This window comes from Squalius cephalus (genome assembly GCF_949319135.1).
Source record: "Squalius cephalus genome assembly, chromosome: 8".
NCBI lineage: Eukaryota > Metazoa > Chordata > Actinopteri > Cypriniformes > Leuciscidae > Squalius > Squalius cephalus.
In genome coordinates, this window is record NC_137129.1 from 7,513,146 (window position 1) to 7,537,848 (window position 24,703).

The 24,703-nt window shown below is 36.9% G+C and overlaps 1 protein-coding gene across 1 annotated transcript in view; it reads right to left on the reverse strand.

The window, feature by feature from the left end:
* The window catches only part of thsd7aa (thrombospondin, type I, domain containing 7Aa), a 129,034-nt gene that overhangs the window by 19,370 nt on the left and 84,961 nt on the right, over window positions 1-24,703 (reverse strand). The window contains exons 10-21 of the mRNA XM_079877811.1: window positions 24,507-24,639; window positions 23,213-23,316; window positions 21,717-21,911; window positions 20,391-20,657; window positions 15,604-15,783; window positions 13,973-14,111; window positions 13,706-13,859; window positions 9,988-10,129; window positions 8,018-8,133; window positions 7,816-7,933; window positions 2,513-2,658; window positions 86-260 (exon numbers count right to left, since the gene is read on the reverse strand). Of these exons, the coding sequence (XP_079733937.1) occupies window positions 86-260; window positions 2,513-2,658; window positions 7,816-7,933; window positions 8,018-8,133; window positions 9,988-10,129; window positions 13,706-13,859; window positions 13,973-14,111; window positions 15,604-15,783; window positions 20,391-20,657; window positions 21,717-21,911; window positions 23,213-23,316; window positions 24,507-24,639 (1,869 nt within the window). The remainder of the gene's footprint in view (window positions 1-85; window positions 261-2,512; window positions 2,659-7,815; window positions 7,934-8,017; window positions 8,134-9,987; window positions 10,130-13,705; window positions 13,860-13,972; window positions 14,112-15,603; window positions 15,784-20,390; window positions 20,658-21,716; window positions 21,912-23,212; window positions 23,317-24,506; window positions 24,640-24,703) is intronic.

Here is a 24,703-nt window from a genome sequence, read left to right on the forward strand (position 1 = left end):
GAACCCAAGCTTCACATCAACATGGCACGTCAATTTCAGTGCTTGCATCTGCTCATGTTGGCACAGATGAGGCATTAGTTGTTACCTGGGCAGGGCACAGTGCAGGACTCCTGCAGGATGATCTGTTTGTCTCCATCCACTGTCTGCTCCAGGTCTCCACAGAGATCCTCATCCACCATACTGCCCGGATCCTTCCCCGAGCCGTCAGACACGAAGCAGGACACATTCCTAAAGCGCAGGCCTTCTCCGCAACGTGCACCCTAAGGAAACACAGAGTTTTGACATTAACGACTACAACTGGACACCAGCTGTGGTGAAAAACAACTTTTAGTAGTCCTAAAGGAGATTGAGGATGGACTCTCCACAGAAATGCAGCTTCTTTGGAGCTCTAGACCTGGAAAGAGCAAAACTTCTCACGGTGATACAAAATAAGGGAATAAGAAATCCCAGCATTGTTTCTCAGCCCTTATGTTTCGCACTGTCAGCTACCGGCATTATTTTTTCATAGCTGCTGAAAATCTCTGAAAACATGAGGCACAAGTGCTGGAGACTGCTGAGGGCTGTCAGAAGACACTTTAGAGACAGGCAGCCGAGAACAAAGGCCAGAGTCAATATTCTCTCACAGCCTGCATTGTGACGGGAGCATGAGGTACGGGGGGAAGGAGAAAGAGAGAGACGGGGAAAAAGGAGCGGAGAGAGAGTCTGTCTGTTGTCTTTAATTAAACCCCCTGTTGGGCCCTGAAAGCCAGACTGATGACAGGAGGAAGACGACAGCAGAAACACTGTGGAAAGGCCAAAGCAGGAGAGGATTGGGGAATATTCTGCATGTACCTAAACACTGATGCAGATAACATGAAATGCTGGTGGTTTGTTATAGGAAAGAGTGGCAACCTTATAAAAATACTATATCATACACGCTAAGTAATGTGCACTTAATCAGGTTAATTTGCTACTCATTACTTTGTAAATTTAATATCTGCGATGCCTTTTCAAATAAATAATGTGCGTTCATTTTTCCATTTATTTCATGAAAATATATTCTTTTTGTTTATTTATTCTAAATGACAATTTTCCATTAGTCCAGTCTTCAGTGTCACATGATCCTTCAGAAATCCTTCTAATATTCTGATTTTATGCTCAGGAAATATTTCCTCTTATTATAAATGCTGAAAACAGATAAGCTGCCTAATATTTTTGTGGAAACCATGATACATTTTTCAGGATCCTCTGATTAATAGAAAGTTCAAAAGAACAGCATTTATTTGAAATAGAAATATTTTGTAACATTAAAGGTACAATAAGAATTTTGTTATAAAATATCCAAAAATCACTTGCGCAGTGTGATATATTTCCTGCAGTTGTGTACTTACAATATCCCAAAAGTTCCCAAAGATTTATAATTTCAGAGAAATTCCAGTTTTAAATAATGGCTATTAAATAATAATATTAAATAATAATATCCGCGTTATCCCTGGTTTCCGCTTGTACTGCCATAGTAACCATGGCGACAGAGGTGGACAACTGCATTACGTTTAGCGGCACGATCACACTGTTGTTGTTTCGTTCAAACATTATGGACCATGGCAAGCAGACTTTGAGACAAAAGGTGAACTAAAACCAGGATCAATATCAGCGTGGCGTTTTCGAGATGCCGTGAGCTCAGCGTCCTAACTTGGACTTGACAGAGACGTGCAAATGTAGAGGTGAGCAAATGAACATAAAACTAATCAATGTTATATAGCTCAACAAGATGATATGTTAGAATATGATCTGTATGTTATTCTAATGTTGATCTAGCTTACTGCTTGTCTCATATAGCAAACAAACTAACACATAGAATAACATTATAACTTACAACACACTCAAATGCAGTTTAGTGTGATAGTGTAACGTTAAACCAAATGAAACAGCGCTGCGTTACCTCACAAGTTTGATTCGTCAAATAAACTGACCTGTGTGAGTAGTAATTCAGCACTTGCGTGCAATTTGGTAGAATTAAATGTACTTATTCCTTTTATCCGCGGGACTCGCGTGACTCGCTGATATCGGTCTCTTATTAGCAATCGTGCCCAGCTTCATACCACAGTCATGTTAAAAACATCAATGTATTCACTCATCCATAAACATTATTAGATCAATCGGCATGACGACAAGTTCCATAATTCCGCTTATGCATCAACAACCTACGCCTTTGTTATAGTAAGAGGTTAGCGACCCCTAGCGTCGAAAAAAATTACATATTCTAACTTTAATATTCTAAATGTCTATACTGTCATTTTCATTTAATGCATCTTTGCTGAATATAATCCCCCCCCCCCCATGATCACATGATCCTGGTTAATAAATACATTTATGCTACATTAAAAAGTCAGAAAATGCAACTTATGTATGCAAAGTACACATATAGTAATATACAGTTACATATAGTCAAGGATCAACATCTTCTACAAAAGTTACTTAAATGTTTAATTCAGCTTTTCGTTCCAACTGAGCGAATCATGAGCAAACTCACCTCAGATCTGCATGGAGACCAGGCGCTGTACCTCCAGCTGAAGCAGGGTCTAACAGGACAGGGCTTCCACTGTTCCAGCTGTGAGGAACATGGCCGTCCATCTCCCTGAGAGGCCTGGATCACAGTTCTCCTCCTCCACAGCTTCCCTACAAGAAAGATTGAAGAAAAGAGATATTTTTGAGATGCTGTATTGCAATATTGTTAAAACCCTTAGGCCAGGGCTTAGATTAAGCCAGGATTAGGCCTTAGTTTAATTAGGACATTCAAGAAGTTTTTATAAACATGCCTTAGGAAAAACAAAAAAACATTACAGATGTGCATCTTAAGACAAAACAATGGCACTGATTTGAGAAAAACTTTTGTGGAAGATATGTGGAGTTGTCAAGTTCACCTAACTTAATTATTTCAATTACGCATGAAGTTTATTTACTTAATTTTAAGGCAAGGGGGTTTCCTCACTTTTTCTAAGTCAGTCAACTGATCACTTAATACAGTGTAGCTACTCTGTGGACAGAGGTGTAAAGTCCAGGGTTCAGAAAGTAAAAGTCCTGCCATCTGTTTATTCCACCCATGAACTCAGCCAGCTGATTTCACTAATTAGTTCTATCTCCTGGCTGAAAAACTATGCTAATTAGCAAATCCAGGTGATCGGAACAAAACACTGAGGAGGACTTTTTACTTTCTGAACCTGGACTTTACACCTCTGTCTGTGGAAATTAACAGTGAACAAACAAGTTTACATATTTACATTCATTCTCAAGGTCTAACAAATACGTGTAAAGCATTTCCTTCCACATTAATGGTAAATGGATATCGTGATAAATATTGATATCATATTATATGGAAAACAATATTGTGAGAATATGTTTGGCCATGTCGCCCAGCCCTAGTTTGAGGTTTGTCATGGTAGCAACATAACACTTTTTATAAGACATGACCAATGTTATTTCAAATTCCCTCTCACACAAGAAGTACAACGCCCTAGTTTTCCTGATGCTCACCGACGAAGATCATATTCATCATCTTATGCTTTAACCTCAAGAAAGTGACTCCTCGGATGAAATAAAGGCTTTTACTGTAAGTGAATCATCTTATGTTACACACACTAATCTCAGGTAACTCAATCCCTCTCCAATGGAATGCCAAAAACGATATGCGACCTGAAAGTCTTTATTTCTGTGTAGTAATGTTCCTTCCCTTCTGTGAATAACTTAATCTGCCAAGCATTTTTCAAGCCTAATTCCAGTCCCTGAAACCACTCTGAATATTCATCTCTCCCCCACTTGATTTTCTTAAATCGATTCCAGAGGGCTGAGGAGAGGGATGGGGAGAAATGGAGTGTAGACTCTTTCAGGCAGAATGCATCCTGCTGTTTAAAAGTGAAGCCCGGGGGAAGCTTGCAATAAAACTCCACACCCTCATCTCACAAGAGCCATTGTTTTGCATGGCAGGTGGTAACACAAAGAACTCAATAACAAAATCTTAAAATGTGCATTATTGAAATTACTAGATGATCCTAGCAAGCACTTAAAGGTATGGATGTATCTCCAACATTATTTTATTGAGCAAACGAATCAGCATAATACCACTTCTAGAGATCTAATCCTAACTCATCATAATCATCGTTCTTCGTAGATGAAATTTGAGGTTGGTAAGATTTCTAAAAAAGTTTTTGAAAGTCTCTAATGCTCACCAAGGCTGCATTTATTTGTCAAAAAATAAAGTAAAAACAATAATATTGTGAAATATTATTACAGTTGAACTGTTTTAGTTTTTTTTTTTTATTCCTGAGATGGCAAAACTTTAGTATCACATTTAATGTCATTCAGAAATCATTCTAATTTGCTGATTTGCTGCTCAAGACACATTTCTTATTATTAGCAATGTTGAAAACAGTTGTGCTGCCTAATATGTTTGTGTGATTTTTTTCCCCAGGATACTTTGATGAATAGAAAATTCAAAAGAACAGCATTTATTTGAAATCAAATGTTTTTGTAACCATGTAAAAGTCTTTACAGTCACTTTTGGTTAATATAATGCAATCCTTTCAATTAATAAAAAAAAAAAAAAAAAACAATACCCCACACTTTTGAATGGTAACTACTAACTTCTAAATGCCAGGTGGTTTGTGACAAAGGTGCAGTTCAGGGGGAAAGCCAATGATTTTGTCTGCGCTATGACTAAAAAAATTATATTTCTCATTCTATTTGTCTTATTTGATCATTTTAGTGTAGAATGAGTAAAACTGTTTGTTGTTAGGATGACAAAAAGTCCTAAAAGTAAATTTTTTTTTAGGCTGCTCTACCTCAGCGGTCTAACAGCGCTCGTAATAATCGAGATGGCCAATCAAATCAAAGAGGACGGGTTTTACTTTCTTACTATCTCTATGCAACAAGAGTTTGTGGAAAGATCCAAGTAGATGTAGCCTACTTATTATACTACTGTTGAAATGTAATGACCAAAAGTAATAGACTATCTAGCGATGCAAAGTACCCAACTTTATGAAATTTCGCCATTTTGAATTGAAAATGTGCGATCATGAATCATGTAATTCATAAACGAATGTGACGATACAAGAAACATTTGCGTTTTCGACATATTAGACATGTCCCAATATTAGACAAATCGAATTCTCAAATTCACAAACCATAGACAAACCCCCAAGCACAAAAATGAAACTCCACCTATAGTTTGTGAATAAGATACAGGTTTTGACACTGAAATATCACAGCAAAAGTGGAGCAAAAAGGTCATCAGGCCAAGCAGATTCTGGGCTGGAGTTGGGTAAGACTGTGTCTAATACTAACTTCTTTGCAGTTAGTTTTTATTTTGGCTGGATGTACACAACCTCGAAGGGCACCGCTAGGAACTTCGTAATGTTAAACATGATCACAGCCCAGTCCCCGGCTGACACGTTGCCCTAAAGCAAGTTGTACCAGATGCAATTCATCTTCACTGCAGCCTGCCATGATGGACCATCCCTGCGGAGAATCCTCTCTGAAGCTCCCTGCTTTCCAGCCACAAAACAAATCAACTGCCAGTGCCTTGCATCCTTCTTTTTATATGCTGGGTTCAGTTGGGAAAACTATACATACACAAGTGCTTGTGTGCTTTTGTGAGAGTTTTTAGCTGTAGGGATCGCTCATTTTCTCAGTTTTCTCTCTCTCTCTCTCTTCCTGTCTCTACTGGTGGCCGAAACGCCAGGTTTAGGGCAAATAGTGTAAGCCACGAGCCATAGGAAAGCCAATGCAAGCTCTTTCGCTCATGGCTCCACTCACAACTGAGTTTTAATTTGCTTTGAACTACTGCTAGATACTGTTTGTCGCACCTGACACTTTAATTTACCTTTACTGGCAAAAACAAACACAAAAATTCATGACTAATTTGTTTATGTTCAGGTGTGCTAAGTGGGTCAATTACCAGGAATCTTAATGTCCAGCACTATTAATATATATGAAAATACATTAAAAAAACAATTGCAATATATAAAGACTGGAATATGCCTCTTCTATTTCGATTTCTGAATTAAAATGAATTTGAATAAAATTTGTAGTAGTAAAAAAAAAAAAAAAAAATGTCAGGGTCATACAACTATGGAAGCCTGTTTCCATCACGGAATAAAACAATTAAAAAGATAATTTGTCTTACAATTCTGAATTTTTTTCCCTCACAGTTGCAAGATATAAACTCACAATTCTGACGTTTTTTTCTCCCAATTCTGACTTTTTTTCTCGCAATTGCGAGTTTATATCTTGCAATTCTGGCTTTATAACTCACAATTGCGAGTTTATATCATTCAGTTCTGAGAAATAAAGTCCGAATTGTGAGATAAAACTAAGTAGTTTGGCATAATCTTCTATTATTATAAGAAAATAAAGTTTTCAATATAAATATAAAAAAATAATACAGTTTGGAACAAAGTAAAAAAATATAAAATATAAAAAAATATAATATAGTTAATATAAAAAAAATGTCTACCAAATCGAAAGTCATGCAGTGTGAAAAAAGACCAAAAAGACCAATAAACAAAATGTGGTGCAAGCAATGTGCAGAAACAGAGAGAGAGAGAGAGAGAGAGAGAGAGAGAGAGAGAGAGAGAGAGAGAGAGAGAGAGAGAGAGAGAGAGAGAGAGAGAGAGAAAGAGAGAGAGAGAAAGAAAAAACATAATACAGTAATTTATATTATAAAGTAGACTCTTAAATACCCTCATGATTGTGTGTAAAAGTCTTTTAAAATATCAGATAATGTGAATTAATTCATGATATCTGTACAAAATACCATTTACCTTGAAAAAAATATTTAAAATTTTATATTTTTATACATTATAAAATTTAAAAAATTTTGTACATATACATAAAGGCTAAGCTTTTATGTATTTGAGGAGCGGAGAAAAGTGTCTTAGTTTTTGGTCAAATGTTAATAATATAATGGCACATGCATGTGTCTGAACCATGTATAAAGCCATAATATCAACTTTGACAACACAGCGTTTAATAAAAAAAAAAAGAAAAAGTGTTTTTTCCATTTCCTGAAAAATAGCATTTTTGGACATACAAGGTTTCCGCCTGACAGCAACGATATAACATTTTTAGCCAAATGTGTTTAGTCAAATTCCAACAATTTAAATTGCAGTATGAAAATTGTTATTTGCATTCAAATCTGTGTGAGGATTTCTCTCCTTCTGTGAAAGGCTACAGATCACCAGCTGATTCTTTGTCTTAGAGGGAATCCTCCAGCCTGGGGACAGATTAAAGATGCTACAATAAACTAAGCCAGCACAGGTTTCAAACAGTGGCAGGGTTTGCTCTTGCTGTTGCTGGTCATTGACTCTCAAAGACCGCGTGTAGTGAAATGGTCTCTTAGGCCCCGAGCACACAAACATAATGGGCCCCTAATCAATCGTCAGAGCAGATGGAATTACACTCAAGGACATTATTATCCTCCTCTCAAACGCTGCTGCAGGGCGATAACACAATTGTTCTCACACCATACATTTTTTGTGGTTTCAGCCAACGCTTTGGTAATTCTAAGACAGCAGAGAGCTCAGTATAATTCCCTAAAACCTGCCATTTGAGGAACCAGTCATGTTAGCTCAATCAAAGATTAGCGTTTTGGACCACAAGACACAAAGACCCCCCTGAGGCTTTTGATTTAGTCTGAAACAGACTGTTAGACTGCTGAGAGCGTGAATTAACCTAGCCATGCAAATTTAATAATATCAGAAAAACTGATTTTTTTTTAGTGTGTATTCTGGCAGATATCCGACTTCAAATCGAGGTGTTCAATTCAAGGTGTTGGCCTACCTGCAAGACCACAGGTGTGAGAGCATTCAGACCAAGACGACCAATCAGACAGCTGGCAGTTGACAGGGCACTCGACCACGCAGGAAGCGTTCATCTGCCATTTTTTATCGAGACCAAGCTAAAAGAACAGAGATCAATTTATTCAGGTGGATTTTCAAAAGAAGCATCAGTTGTAAACAATGTCTTGTGAACTGAAAAGTACCTCCTCGCAAAACTTCAGGTCCACGGACTTGGCATCACTGCGAACACAGTCCAGCATGCGCGTCTTGAATCCAACCCCGCACACGGCTCGCTCACTCAGCTGACAAGTGCTCCAGTCTGGATGGGAAATATAGACACAAAAGGAAATTCTTCAAGTCTGAACCTGACTATTTTGAATCATCCTCTTTCCCTTTATCATGTGAAAATTCATCGCATTGTTTAATGTTTCATACCTGGGACCTCTGCAGTTTTGTTGCTGTCAATTAATACTAAAACTACTGTAACTTAAAAAAATAAAAAAATAAAAAAATAATTGACATTAATTGCAATAAAGTTTAAATAATATTAGTTGAAAAACTTTAACTTAAAAAAAGCCTGAAACTTCAATAAAATAAGTTTATGTTAAAGTACTAAAATAAAAACAAAAATTAATAAAAAATACCAAATCAAATAGCACATAAATGACTAAAACTTAAACTAAAATTAAAATTAAAATATAAAAATAAAAGATAATTCAAAATATTATACTATAATAGTATGTAAATCATACTAAAATAACACTGGTAATGTAAAATAATAATAACAAAATTATTCATATAGAGGAAAAAAAAAGTAAAATAAAATGTTTATATATATATATATATATATATATATATATATATATATATACAGTGCTATGCATAAGTTTAGACACCCATACTAAAGTTGACTAAAAAGAGGAATAAAAAAGCATCTTTTGGAAACTGAACTTAATGCCTTAATTTAAAAAATTAGGAAAAATCCAACCTTTAAGGACACCAATTTTCTTTGTGAATGAATAATGTATCGTAAATAAATAAATGTTCTTCCTTAAAATACAGGGTGCATAAGTTTGGACACCCCTATGTTAAATTCCCATAGAGGCAGGCAGATTTTTATTTTTAAGTATTTAAAAAAAAAAATTTTTTTAGGATACTATGCATCCTGATAAAGTTCCCTTGGCCTTTGGAATTAAAATAGCCCCACATCATCACATAGCCTTCACCATACCTAGAGATTGGCATGGTTTTATTTCAGTTAGCCTAATAGCTGGTTTGATTTGCATTGAGAGATGATCTTATGGAAAGTACTCCATGCCAATCTCTAGGTATGGTGAAGGCTATGTGATGATGTGGGGCTATTTTAATTCCAAAGGCCAAGGGAACTTTATCAGTATGCATAGTATCCTAAAAATAAAATAAAAAAAAATACTTAAAAATAAAAATCTGCCTGCCTCTATGGGAATTTAACATAGGGGTGTCCAAACTTATGCACCCTGTATTTTAAGGAAGAACATTTATTTATTTACGGTACATTATTCATTCACAAAGAAAATTGGTGTCCTTAAAGGTTGGATTTTTCCTAATTTTTTAAATTAAGGCATTAAGTTCAATTTCCAAAAGATGATTTTTTATTCCTCTTTTTAGTCAACTTTAGCATGGGTGTCTAAACTTATGCATAGCACTGTATATATATATATATATATATATTTGTATATTTTATTTAGATTTTATTCCATCAAAATAATAATATTTTATTGCAGAGGCATTACATTTACGCCAAATGATTTTATCCAAAGCAACTCCAGAATGCATTCAAAGTAATCATTTTGTCATTTCAGACGGGCGACCTTGGTGTTGTGAGAGCCATGCAAATGCTACTATTTGAGGAAAAAAAAAATAATGCTGATATTATGTTGAAATGACTTTATAATCAGTATTAGGAAAAGTAAAGAGCATTCCAACTGACACTTAATTATTCCTTCAATCAATTAAAATGAACCTGAACAGCATATGAAGGTCATGGCAGATGAATAGCCATAATCAGCAAATCAAAACAGCTATTTTTACTGCTGTCAAATCGATTAATCACGATTTGACAGCACTGTATTTTAGTCTTGGCATGGATCTGGTAGCTAGCAAATGTTCTAGATAAGATGCAGTCAATATGTACCTGTGATATTATAGGAGTAATGGAAGCAGTTGGTGTTCAGAGTGCATGTTTCTTTCTCTGTAGTCGAAGGACACTGTTTCCCTTCACCGGGCTGACGTATAGGGCTGGCGGTCCTCTGCCTTGTACTGTTCACATTGCATGGCTTCAAAAATAAAACAAATAAATCTTTCAATGAACAAATAATGATTATGAAACATTCAACATATGTGCAGCGGATTCATTTGGCTTTCATATTCTCCTTGCTATTTCTGAGGGAAATAAATTCCTCTCAGTAGTCATGCGTAAGATGTTTTAAGCCTTCTTGCATTTTAACCGCAGGGACAGTCTCAGAATCCATGGCATTTAGCAACCCTTGCAGTTTGGTGGCAGCGTGCCTGGGAATCACACTGAGACAGACATGAGTAACCTTCCCCTCTGAGAGAATCCTCAATAATGCCTGTACACACACTTGTATGCCACTGCAAATGATTTCATGTGTGAGCGACCAACCCCCGCCATACACAAAACCTTCCTCGGATTTATTATTTTGCCATGTATTTACTGACCGCTGGTGCACAGCTGACCAAAAATGTTCGATTGGTGTTGAGCTGCTCTGAAGAACATGCTGCATCTCAAATCCTCCTCAACAGGAGATGGTAAAAATAGGTTCAAGCGTGGCCAATCAGCATGCATGCATTTACCTTACTTATCAGACAAAGGCTGGGCTTTTAGGGGACGTGTGCATTGAAAAGTGTTGAGCTCAGCTTCATCATACACACCACGCAGCAAGGAATGTTGAGCTTGGGCCAATTAATTACACCGCCCTGCATCACAATTGTTTCTAACTGATTTTGGGTAGCTGATTCCAAAAATAGTGCTTGTTTTGCTCTAGCATGTCAAACTCAAAATATGGTGAGGTAAGGTGAAGAAATCTTGTACTATCCCTTAATCACTGGAAAAACTGCCACAGAGACATGGTTCCTATCTTCTTCTGAGCCAAGTTACAACTATTCATTCAATTCTCAGCTGTTTCGCACATGTATGACATTAGTTTATGCCTAATCCAGATTTCAAGGTTAGAATTATGGCCAGTGACATAATGACCCAGATGTTTTCTGTTACATTTGTGGGTGTTTTACTACATCCAAACAGTGACAGAAAAATACAGATTTTGTGAGAAAAACTTAATTATATACTTGTGTTTATGTAAAGATCTTTGAAATTGAGTATTTGAGCATTTGTTAAGTATACTGTATTATATATATATATATATATATATATATATATATATATATATATATATATATATATATATACACACACAACTATATTACATAAACACAAACTTTTATGTTAGATCCGATTAATCACAATTAATCGATTTGGCAGCACTGAATATATATATATATATATACACTCACCTAAAGGATTATTAGGAATACCATACTAATACTGTGTTTGACCCCCTTTCGCCTTCAGAACTGCCTTAATTCTACGTGGCATTGATTCAACAAGGTGCTGAAAGCATTCTTTAGAAATGTTGGCCCATATTGATAGGATAGCATCTTGCAGTTGATGGAGATTTGTGGGATGCACATCCAGGGCACGAAGCTCCCGTTCCACCACATCCCAAAGATGCTCTATTGGGTTGAGATCTGGTGACTGTGGGGGCCATTTTAGTACAGTGAACTCATTGTCATGTTCAAGAAACCAATTTGAAATGATTCGAGCTTTGTGACATGGTGCATTATCCTGCTGGAAGTAGCCATCAGAGGATGGGTACATGGTGGTCATAAAGGGATGGACATGGTCAGAAACAATGCTCAGGTAGGCCGTGGCATTTAAACGATGCCCAATTGGCACTAAGGGGCCTAAAGTGTGCCAAGAAAACATCCCCCACACCATTACACCACCACAACCAGCCTGCACAGTGGTAACAAGGCATGATGGATCCATGTTCTCATTCTGTTTACGCCAAATTCTGACTCTACCCTCTGAATGTCTCAACAGAAATCGAGACTCATCAGACCAGGCAACATTTTTCCAGTCTTCAACTGTCCAATTTTGGTGAGCTCGTGCAAATTGTAGCCTCTTTTTCCTATTTGTAGTGGAGATGAGTGGTACCCGGTGGGGTCTTCTGCTGTTGTAGCCCATCCGCCTCAAGGTTGTGCGTGTTGTGGCTTCACAAATGCTTTGCTGCATACCTCGGTTGTAACGAGTGTTTATTTCGGTCAAAGTTGCTCTTCTATCAGCTTGAATCAGTCGGCCCATTCTCCTCTGACCTCTAGCATCAACAAGGCATTTTCGCCCACAGGACTGCCGCATACTGGATGTTTTTCCCTTTTCACACCATTCTTGTAAACCCTAGAAATGGTTGTGCGTGAAAATCCCAGTAACTGAGCAGATTGTGAAATACTCAGACTGGCCCGTCTGGCACCAACAACCATGCCACGCTCAAAATTGCTTAAATCACCTTTCTTTGCCATTCTGACATTCAGTTTGGAGTTCAGGAGAATGTCTTGACCAGGACCACACCCTTAAATGCATTGAAGCAACTGCCATGTGATTGGTTGATTAGATAATTGCATTAATGAGAAATTGAACAGATGTTCCTAATAATCCTTTAGGTGAGTGTATATATATATATATATATATATATATATATATATATATATATCATACCTGTCAAGTATCCCGAAAGTCCCGTATTTTACCCTTCTTTCCCGCCGTCCTCCCGTATTAGTATTTTCCCGTAAATCTCCCGGTTTTTAACCTGCGTTATTAAAAAATAATAATAGGCTACCCCGGGCCTGGGCGGAGTAAAAAAAAAACAAAAAAACATTCCTAATCTGAGTCTGTCAGTAGCCTCGCGATAACTGCCACCTGCAGTAGCCTACTACAGGTACTGTAGGTGGCAGTTGTTGCGAGGTTAATGTGTGAGGTCAGATGATGAGTGACAACCCTTACAGTCTATGGTGACAACGCGGGAAAAAACAGGAAAAAAAAACAGAGACGGATGATGGACGCTACTACAGAGACGGAAGGCACGCACAGTATTTGTAGTGTTCTCTGTACCTATTGTCCTGTGCATTGTTCATAATAAAGTAAAGTAAAAAAAAAAAAAAAAACGGAATTGGGCACTCCTGCCAAAAAACCAAAACCCTCATGTAAATACCGCGAATGCAAAGTCTGCAACAAATTTGTACAATAACTCACTAAATCACTAAAAGAGTAAAGAAAAGTTATGTGAAATGAAAAGAAAAACTGTAAAAGAAAAGCAATATGAAATGAAAAGAACGTGTGGAATGAAAATAAAATGTAAATGTAAAGACAAGCAATGATAAATGAACAGAAAAAATGCATGAATGTGAATGGGGGGGGGGGGGGGGGGGGGGCTGCTTGCGGTGGGCGCCGGAAAATTTCCCTTTTCAAATCCAAAACTTGACAGGTATGATATATATATATATATATATATATATATATATATATATATATATATATATTTATATAAAATTCTTATTTTTGTGGAAAAAACTGTCTGTGATGTAAATTTTTATCAAATCATCAAAAAGTTTCGTAATCATCAAATTAGGTAGTATTAGGCATTTTTTGGAAATCAGCAGATTTTTTTTTTTTTCAAGATTCAGGCCTGTGTTATCCATAACAAAATGATATGGGGAAATATGATTTTGTGCTATGTCGAACATTAGACATGTTTCTGATCAATGTCTCCATTCACCAGTGGGCATCGACTCCAAGAGCCCCAATCAGTCAGAACGCAGTCCTCGGGACAGGGCAGTTTGCTCTCTCTGGCTCCAAGAGGCATCTCTTCCGGATCACAGAGATAGTCTTCTACAGTGTCTGAAGGTCCATCAACGGTGTTTTGCATGCACCTTCATGAAATGAAACATCTGTTAGGACTATCATGAACTTAGCAGGTCTTTCAAAAAAGGTGCATTACTACAGTAATAATGTTGCTTTTGCTGTTGTTGTTGTTCAGTCATACCTAACTTTCCTCGTCTGTACACCTTCCCCACAGTTCTCTTTCAGATCGACATTGCTGACCTTCCAGACACTCCACGGCTCAGCCACCCAGACGTACTGACTGCAGTCGCTCAGGCATGGCACCACTTCATACACCTGAGGAGACGCCACAGAGCTTTCAGCTGGGCATTATAAAACTAACTTTTCTGTCACTGCTCACCAACTTTTTTGTGGAATAATAAGCTTTTATGTAAAAGCTTTATTGGTGAGAGTTTACAATGAGATTTAATTCAATCAACACCAGTTAATTCTTTAGTTTTCATAAACCAACATGAACTTTCAGATATTTACAGCATTTATTAATAAGGTTACTAATAATTTATAAATATATTATGGTTCGTTGTAAATTCATACCTGTTCATATACTACAAAAGTTTGGGGTTAGTAAGATTTTTTATTTAAAAACTACTTTTTAATTTTTTAAAATTATTTTATTCAGCAAGGATGCAATAAATCAACCAAAAGTGACAGTAAAGGCATTTATAATTTTACAAAAGATTTTCATTTCAAATAAATGCTGTTCTTTTGAACTTTCTATTCATCAAATAATCCTGAAAAAAAAGTATTATGGTTTTCACAAAAATACTAAGCAGCCACATTGATAATAATAAGAAATATTTCTTGAGCAGAGCACCAAATCATCATATTAGAATTATTTCTGTTACACTAAAAAAATCAACTTTGCCATCACAGGATTAAATTACATTTTATAATATTTTAGAAAACAGTTATTGTAAATAGTAATAATATTTCACAATATGACTGTTTTTACTGTATTTTTAATCAAATAAAAACAGCATTGGAGAGCATAAGAGATATATTTAAAAAAACATACAAAAATCTGACCAACACCAAACTTTGGAACAGTAGAGTACTGTAATACATGACCTAATATCAATTAATAAACTAAAATTAACTTATGCTAATTAAAATATCGCAGTAAACTTTTAAAATTAACAGATTAATAAATGCTGTAAAAAAAAAAACATTTGCATTCAACAGTAATGCCCATTTTCCTTTCAGTTACATCACCCACTTAATATTCATGAGCTAATCTAACCAGGTTTATAATGTGTCCTGCCACTTTTAAGATAATTCCTTCGCCCTCTGGGCCTCAAAGTCATACATTTATCAAGATCTTGAATTAATAATTGATCAAAAAATGATTATTATCCAAAAAATATAATTCAAAAAGATAACTGGTTAATCAGATGTGCAGCATCATCAATCATTTAAAATGTGATTTTTTTTTTTTACCTGAGCCTGTTGCAGGATTCCCGCCATGATAAGAGAGAGAGAGAAGATGAAAGAGGGAATGTGGAAAACAGAGAAGTTGTTACAAGCCATGTATTAGCCACTTCCAAAACCAATTAATGATGTGTAAATACACACAGTTTCAGCCTAGAAAATGTTAATGATCTAAATCTATGATGCACAAACAATGTCCCATGATTATTTGAACACATTAGTAAACCCTATTGCTGTGCATTAAAGAAACATGCTATTCCGTTTGGTCCTTTGATCAAACATTTACAGCACCCCGGTGATTAATCATTAAAACAAGACAAGCACATATAACAGAGTCCCTGCATACCTGATTAACATGGTCCAGTTTGGGGCACGGCCTGCCACCATTATAAGGTTTCTCCCGAAGCCACTTGGACCGTACTTTGACACCACTGCCGCAGGACTTGCTGCAACGGGACCAGTTTGACCACTCGCTGAGTTTACAGTCAGATGGACAGGGGATGATACACGCTTCCTCTATGTAACCTGTGAGAGGTAAGAGAGAGTTGAATAGCGAACATGATGCAGTTTTGACGCTGGTTACTGGAGTTGGTCTAATACATTGTGACAGGTGACACAGCATCGAGTGTCTATGTTAAAGCAGCGTTAAGGTTAAGCTTGTGGCATTTGCACTGATATGGTCTGCTGAAGTTTCATTTTACATCCCAACTTGCAAAGGTCATGGTTCCATTCTGGAAATTCTTGATGGGAAAGCTGCATGAAACAGCTCAAGTCCTGGAAAATGTCAGAGGATTATTCAAAAAGCAGGTTTTAAGCATTCCACGTCAAGTGGTTCATAATACTTTGGTATCTGGCCCGGATCTACCATACGGGCAATCTGGCCACGTGCCCAGAGAGGGGCCCTCCGTGATGGGATTTGTTTTTTTATATATAAAAATATAAAGGTGGATGAAAATACCTTATATTTATAAAGGTATATCTCGAGAACCCCTCGCTCAATATTCCCCAAACTCTAATCGACCGTAGTGCTAGAGGAGGCCTTTCGAACGAGCCCACCCTCGCCCGGGTCCCCGAGTTATAGCCGTTCAAAGTCGGGGGTCCCAGCGGACTGTGATCCGGTAGGGGGCGTCCCCGAGGCCCGCCACTCTCACGTTCGAGCAAGGGTCCCCGTGGGACCTCCTCACCCGAATTTGAGCTCTCTGGGTCTTCGCGTAGCCGAGATACGAGCGATTTTCTTCTGATATTGTGACGTCACCGGCGGCCTCCTGGCGGTCGCCATTTTGAAGCGCACCCGGTGGTTTTCGGCTAATATCTCAGTGAAAACACCACCAAAAATTCTGAAATTCTGGTGCCTCCTTTGGAGGGTGTGGTTGTCAGGTATATAATATAATATAATATAATAATTATATTATTACATTACATTACATTACATTGCTGAAATGTTTTTCAAATAAAGATTATTTAAAAACACTACCGAGGTAGAGTAAATCATTTTAACAGAAATTGACTTTAGAAATCAATGCGATTCAAAGATTGAATTTCTGCCATTTAATAAAAAAGATAACTTTTTATGTCATAATTCTGGCTTTATTATGTTTTATTATGCTTACTCATAAGTCTAAGAAAAGAAAAGTCTGAGAATTATAAGATGATAACTTAAAATTACAAACTCTGAACTGTGAGAAATAAAGTCAAAATCGTGTGTTATAAACTTGGGAATCCTGAGAAAGTAACTCTGAATTGTGAGATATAAACTCAATTATGATAAATAAAATCAGAATTGTGAGACTGTGGCAGAAAGAGGCTTCTACATGAATTTCTCAGATTGTGGGAAATCTTAATTTTAGATCGTGTGTAATTGTACATTTTAATTAGATGTCATTTTAAAAGTCAAATTAATAAAATGAAATGTAATTTTAATATGTTAAATTAGCTTAAATTAACGCAAATAACATTCAAGTCAAGTCACCTTTATTTATATACTGTAGTGCTTTATACAATACAGATTGTTTTAAATCAAAGCAAATTAATAGTTAATGTTAAATTATTAAACTAAAATATTGTAATATTTTGTTAATTACCTTATTGGTAAAAACTCCTCATACATTCTCATCAACATTTTTTGTGTTACACAGTCTGTGTTTTAATAATAAATTACACTCCTCCAAGAGAAAAAAAAAAAAAAAAAAAAAAGTCTAGATATCTGTAACACTTTTGAACCAGAATCCCTAATAAAGAAACTTCACAGTTGGATTAAACACCCTCCACCCGACACAAATCGCCTTGGGCAACATGTCAATCTGACAGCCTCACAAAATGGCAACCACGCTTCAAATGGTGAGGGGTATGAGGTCTGATTGGAGCGAGGGATGTCTCAGAGACTGCGAGAGAGAGAGAGAAACACCCTGCCTCCGTCAGCACATCTTCACTCTAGGGATGCCGAGTCTTTGAGCCACTCACGGGCCTCCAGCTGAGAGCGTACAATCCATACCAGAGGATTGTGACTCATAAAGAGATAGGCCTTAACGTCACAGAGCTCCTGCGTGGCCCACAACATTCCACATGCTTTGATCTAACGCTGTAGTTTGCCACAGTCTAATCTCGGGCTCAGAGGAAAGGATTGCCAAATGCTCGTTTCTGAGCTCCTTGCTCCAGGAGGTGGTGAAAGGTGCCCAGACGGAATTAGACAAACACAAGTGCATTTTCCACCAAGACAAGCTCTTTGCTTTCTTTACTTTACTTTTCTTTACTAGTAGCTCAAACAGTAGAACGTTGGCGCTTCCAACGCCAAGGTCATGGGTTCGACTCCCAGGGAAAGCAAGAACTGATAAGAATGTAAAATGTGTACTCTGAAATGCAATGTAAGTCGCGTCTGCCAAATGCAAAAATGTAAATGTACACTGGGGTGGGGTAACTAAAAGAAAGGATTTCGGCAGGCAAGATAAACATATTCGGAAAAATCAAAAGCATTTCAAATAATAGGATGCAACTGATTTTTGTGTATTTCAGGCCTATTTTTAGTTTGACGCATGCAATTGAAGGATATTATATACATATAGTTCAGTCATGAAACTCTAGAGGGCGCAGGCTGATTGCAGACTGCAAGCAATCACATCATTACCATATGGCACAAGCTGATTGGCCTCTGCTGATTCGGCAGCCAATGAGATTGCTTGATCAACATTTAAATAGTCTGATTCAGTGTTTGCTGCAAGCTAGTCCTGCAGCGCTCTATCAGAGTTCCTCTGAAACCCTCCACCTCCCCCAGCTCCACCTGTTACAGGATTTATGTACGTCTATTTATGCAGCAGTGTGTCTGTGTATCTATTAGCAGTAACAAATCCATACTTGCTCTGCAACAGCAATAATCAACAGCAGCAGCAGCGTAGCAGATCTAGTCTGTCAAGACCAAATACATTAACATTGCCATATTCAATAACTATTCCCAGAGTTGTCATGATTGAAATGAAGTAATTTTTCATTTTCCCAAATACTTATCCCAGACTAGAATATAAAACAATTGAACGTTTGGTTAAATTTAGCATTTATTGTCATATGAAATGTTACTTTTGTCAAATTAGATTATTTATTTGTAAGATGTATTATATTATTATTTTGGCAAAAAAAATTGAATTAATAAATAATACAAAATAAAAAATGTTTAATTGAGTAAAACCAATACATTTAATCTGGGGAAATAAATGTCTACATTTACAAGATGATAATTTTGTCAAAAAACACTCTTCACGACAGCAACACAGGCTCAACCAATGACGTGAGTTTGGGGCGGGACTATTTGTTTGTATTCACAACAGCAACACTGGCTCAACCAATGATGTGAGTTTGGGGCGGGACTATTTGTTTGTATTCAAAACAGCAACACTGGCTCAACCAATGATGTGAGTTTGGGGAGGGACTATTTGTTTGTATTCACAACAGCAACACTGGCTCAACCAATGATGTGAGTTTGGGGCGGGACTATTTGTTTTTATTCACAACAGCAACACTGGCTCAACCAATGATGTGAGTTTGGGGGCGAGACTATTTCTTTGTATTCACAACAGCAACACTGGCTCAACCAATGATGTGAGTTTGGGGAGGGACTATTTGTTTGTATTCACAACAGCAACACTGGCTCAACCAATGATGTGAGTTTGGGGGCGGGACTATTTGTTTGTATTCACAACAGCAACACTGGCTCAACCAATGATGTGAGTTTGGGGGCGAGACTATTTGTTTGTATTCACAACAGCAACACTGGCTCAACCAATGATGTGAGTTTGGGGCGGGACTATTTGTTTGGGTGTTTCTCAAAACCAAGAATGCAAAGAACGGACTTGTGTTCTTGGGGAGAACGCTCTTGCTAGTTGTTCTTGGAAGAATGAACAAGGTGACGAGCACACAGAACGCTGCTGACAGTTTGAGACGATGTGTTCTTGCTGGTATTGCGCAATAATACCCCCGCACAGACGCCGTCTGCAGTACCCAAACATAACGAGAATTATTGACGTTATTATTGGCCGTTATTCTTATGGAGATTCTCACTTCCGAAAACGTTTGAGCACATTTTCGATTCGCCATAAATTTTCGTAAAAATGCCAATATTTGAAATCTATACAGTTGATTTCTCGCATCAAATGTTCTCAGAAGTGAATTTAGTGATGAAATAGCGTACGAAATTGTAGAAAAACGACTTGTATTGACCTGCCTCTCCTTCCTCGAATGCCGAAATGAATGCTGGGATATTTCTGCCGTCAAGTTCACACAAGTTACCAACCGTTGCATCCTCGGTAAAATGGGCGTGTCAAGAACACTTCCGGGATTTTTAACCGTTCTTGCCAAAATGCAAACTTGTGTATTGGGACAGTACTTGGGCAGCGACTGATGACGTTTCACAAGTCCACAAGAACACAAGTACAGACAAGAATGCATATTGAGAAACGGCCTTTGTATGCACAACAGCAACACTGGCTCAACCAATGATGTGAGTTTGGGGGCGGGACTATTTGTTTGTCCAACCATTGGCATACAGGGAAGTGTTTAGAAAACCTGTTTGCAATAATAATTTTTGAATTTCCGTTTGGTGACACTAGTGATGCAGAAATGACTCGTCATCTTTTTTTTCCACCCACCGTGACTGTTGCACCGTGACGTCTCCACGAGCCGGTTATCCTGGTCGTAACACACCATGGCTTGAAACCGGTAACCCTGGCCACACTCCTTGATATCCCCTAGCACTTTCATACCCAACAGGCCCTCTACTCGTCCACCCTCGGGAAGGATGCAGTCGGACCAGTTCCCCACAGGCTGGGCGTTGTACTTGTTGCAGGGGCAGTACTGGGTTTCGCTCAGAGGATACATCTGTGTGTTTTTACATTGCTCTCTCTTTTTACTTTTACCTGTGTACAATCACACAAACATACAATACTTAGATCAAAAGTTAAAAGGTCATGTTATCCATTTCAAAATGCTTTCATGTTTAGAAGAATAAATCTTTTGTAATAATACGATACGGTACGCACAGAAATGACCCTGTAATGATATCTAGCTCCTTTGGTCAAAACTCACTGATCTGTTAATCATTAGTAAGCGGACTTATCCACATTGAAAGACCTATGGCACTAATCTCATGTAATCCCTTTTGCAAAGTTGCTTGACTTACAGCAAGTCTTCCAAAGGGCAAATAAGTCTTGGCACGCACCCTGTATTTTGTTCAACTCTAAGTAACTGGCTAAGCTTCTCATGGCACTTTATACTAAAGGTTAAAACACATTTCTGGTTCAGGTGAGGTTAAGGCATTTGCATCTAACAGAGAGCATTTTTGTAAAGCTATTTGTAACACAGAGGGTTTTCCTCAGGTTAATCAATCATCCTCATGACTCAATGGACAGATTTTCTTGAATTTTAAAGAATACACACATAGATAAAACAAATCTGTTGAGAAAATCAATAAAGGAAGGGGTTTTCAAACTGGGTTGCAGAAAGATAAGGATTACATTTTTCAAATTGATCAAAAAAAATTGTATTTAAAGTCTTAGATACATACATGCATTTAAAAATAGTATTCAAAAGTAGCGTGCTTTCATTTTAATAAATGAATAAATAACATAATTTTTAGTACAATGATTATATGAAAGCCATTTTTTTTTAAACACAAGTTGACTATAAAATATACACTTTTATAATATACACACATATTTCCAAACATTACTGTTTTTATTAGATTTATAAGAGACTTTAGTATGCTCTTATGCTTAACATTAAATAAATCTTACCTACTGCAATGTATAATATATTTATAATAATGCAAAGGACAAAAATGCATTTGAAAGAATGTTGCATTAATGTCGAGCATTATACAGTAATCTAGTTCTGTTGAAAGCGACGTGGGTGAGAAAAGCCAGTATGAGGACTTTGCATCAGGAAGTTATCATTAGACCTGCTGATCCAGCACTTACCAACTAGAGTCCTTTTCCTGGTTCGGACGCCCACACAATCAGCGGCGCAGGATGAGAATTTGGACCAGGCGGTGAGCTGGCAGTCATCCTGGCATGGAAGCTGGCAGGACTGAGTGAGTTGAGGCATAGGACCCGCAAAGTTGAGACAGGCTGCAACGTCTGCAGGTCCACCATCCAACTTCTTACACGAGACGGCTGGGGGAGAAAAGAAGAAAGAGATGACAGACAAAGAAAAAAAAATTCACTTCTCTGGGTTAACACTGATAAATATCAGCCCTGACTCACCTATAAAGCCACACATACTGAATAAAGATAAGCATCTTGTGATGGATTACACGAGAAGGCGGTTAAATGCCTATTGACTTGAGTAGCCAGACTGATCCAGATTTATATCATTGAATGAGGGTGAAAGCTATTGTATTGGATTGCTTCTTCGGTCATGCTGGCGTTTTGAGGGATACTGTTACGGGTAATGGTTGTTAATGTAAGCAGTGCTGAGAAGTTGATATCTAAAGAAGCTTTTACCATTTAAGAACTTAAAGTCCCCATGAAATCAAAATTGACCCTATTTACTTTGTTAGCGCATATTACTAGTCTTGTGGTGAACAATTAATCCGTGCAAGTAAATATATCTAAAAACATTTTTTTACCATGGTAATCTTTAATCAAAATCTGAAAAGTTACTTCCGGTCTGGAATGGCGTCTTTTTCTGATGACGTAGGTTTGACGGCTTGGGTTGAAAACGCTTAACCACTCATCCTCAAACCGTTAGTCTGCTATGAGCAGAGATGGAGAGGAGGAGCGCTAAGTAAAACCCTGCCCTCTGTTCAATATTCCGTTTCACTATTCCGTTTCAGAAAAGTCGTTTGCAACTTCCGGTTCACGGGGACTTTAAGAAATGTATATTTCACTCAAAGACCAAAATATGCTAACATCATCATTTTTGTAAGCAAGATACTTCGCTTTTCTTTTAATTGTCTTAAATTTTAACACAATATTTAAAAGTAGCCACATAAAAATGCTCTTATGTCAGTAGAACCTTCCATATGCGGTAAATGGATCTCTATCAGAGAAATCAAATGCTTAAATAGTAGCAAAATCCACTGTCTCATGGCGTATGTAACATATGACTCTCATCTTTCGTTTTCAAATATGTTCTTCAATCGCACCGCAGTAATGGCCTGCATTTGAACCCTGAGAGGGTTTACTGGTGAGAGTCAGAGCAAAGGCTTGAGCTTCTGACTGCTTCAGAGAGCTTCCCGAACCTCTTAAAGAGCATTTCGTTTAAATCCAGAAGAGTTTGCACAAACCTTTGATGCTAAACACTCAGTCACAGATCAAATTAATACCGATCTCATGCATTTAGCATGCGTTTAACTATCTCCCCAGCTGCAAAGTAAAGCACTGCTACAAGCACCAACACGATTATATTAAAATTGAAAGATGTTGCATCTCAGTAGCCAGTTTTTAAGTTGATAATGAGGGTTTTTCTGTACCTCTAGCCTGTAGTCCTGGTCCACATGTCTCCTGTGCTCCAGGACTGTCCTGCCGAATGATCCAGGGCACCAACTGACACCTGCGCCACTTGTGGGTTTTCCACCTATAGCACATATAAGGCAGTTTAGATTTTTGTGTATATGTACTGTATATATATACACGTGTACACTCTAAAAACTGATTGGTTGTTTTAACCCAACTTTGGGTCAAATATGGACAAACCCAGCCGTTGGGTTAGATTTTTACATTACATTTTTAACCCAACATTTGGGTTTGTCCATATTTGACCCAAAGTAGGATTAAAACAACCCAGCATATTTTAGAGTGTATATATATATATATCTATATATATATATATATATATATAGGATAAAAAAATAGTCAAAACATTAATATTGTAAAATATTATGACAATTTAAATAAAGGCTTGCTATTTTAATACATTTTAAGATGTAATTCATTCCTGTGAAGCAAAGCTGAATTTTGGGGTCGGTAAGATTTGTTTTTGTAAGAAGCATGTTGATTGATGTTCACCAAGGTGGCATGTATTTGAGTTAAAAATACAGTAAAAACAGTAATATTGTAAAACATTATTACAATTTAAAAAAACTGTTTTGTAATTTATTCCTGTGATGGCAAAGCTGAATTTTCAGCATCATTACTCGAGTCTTCAGTGTCACATGACCTTTTAGAAATCATCATAATATGCTGATTTGATGCTCAAGAAACATTTATTATTATTATCAATGTTGAAAACAGTTGTGCTGCTTCATATTTTTGTGGAAACCGTGATATATATATTTTTTTTTTTTCTCAGGATTCTTTGATTAATAGACAGTTTGAAAGAGCTCTTTTTTTTTTAAAGAATTTATTTAAAGAAAAAAATATTTTGCAAGATTATAAAAGACTTTACAGTCACTTTACAGTCACTGTTCAATTGAATCAATGAATCCATAATAAATACAACCATTAATTTCTTTCGGAAAAAAATCTTACAGACCCTAAACTTTAATTTGAAATAATTGTAGTACAGAAATTTCATAAAATCATTTGCAAAATGTAAAATATAATATACATTTTATATTTTTATGATTTTTTTGACATTTCTATACTAAAATTACAAATTATATATAATAAACTTAATACATACTGTAATAATATAGTAATATGATGATAAAGTAATAATATACTAAGTTTATTAAGTTTAGGAATTAATAATTGCACTTTTTAAAATTTTTGATTTGTTTTTTAAAATTTCTGTACTAAAATTGCAACCAGAGGTATTGTGTTCACCTGTAGCCTGGACAAACAGACGAGGAATCGCATTCCTTCTCCTGGAAGAGCAGTTCTGGACAGTCTTGGCCCCCGTTAGCCGGAAGCTGAATGATAATGCGTTTCCTTGATTGCTTCTTTTTGATGTTGCCACCTGGATATACACAAGAGGATGGACAGAAAGTATAAAATTGTCACGAATAAATAATGAAAACAAC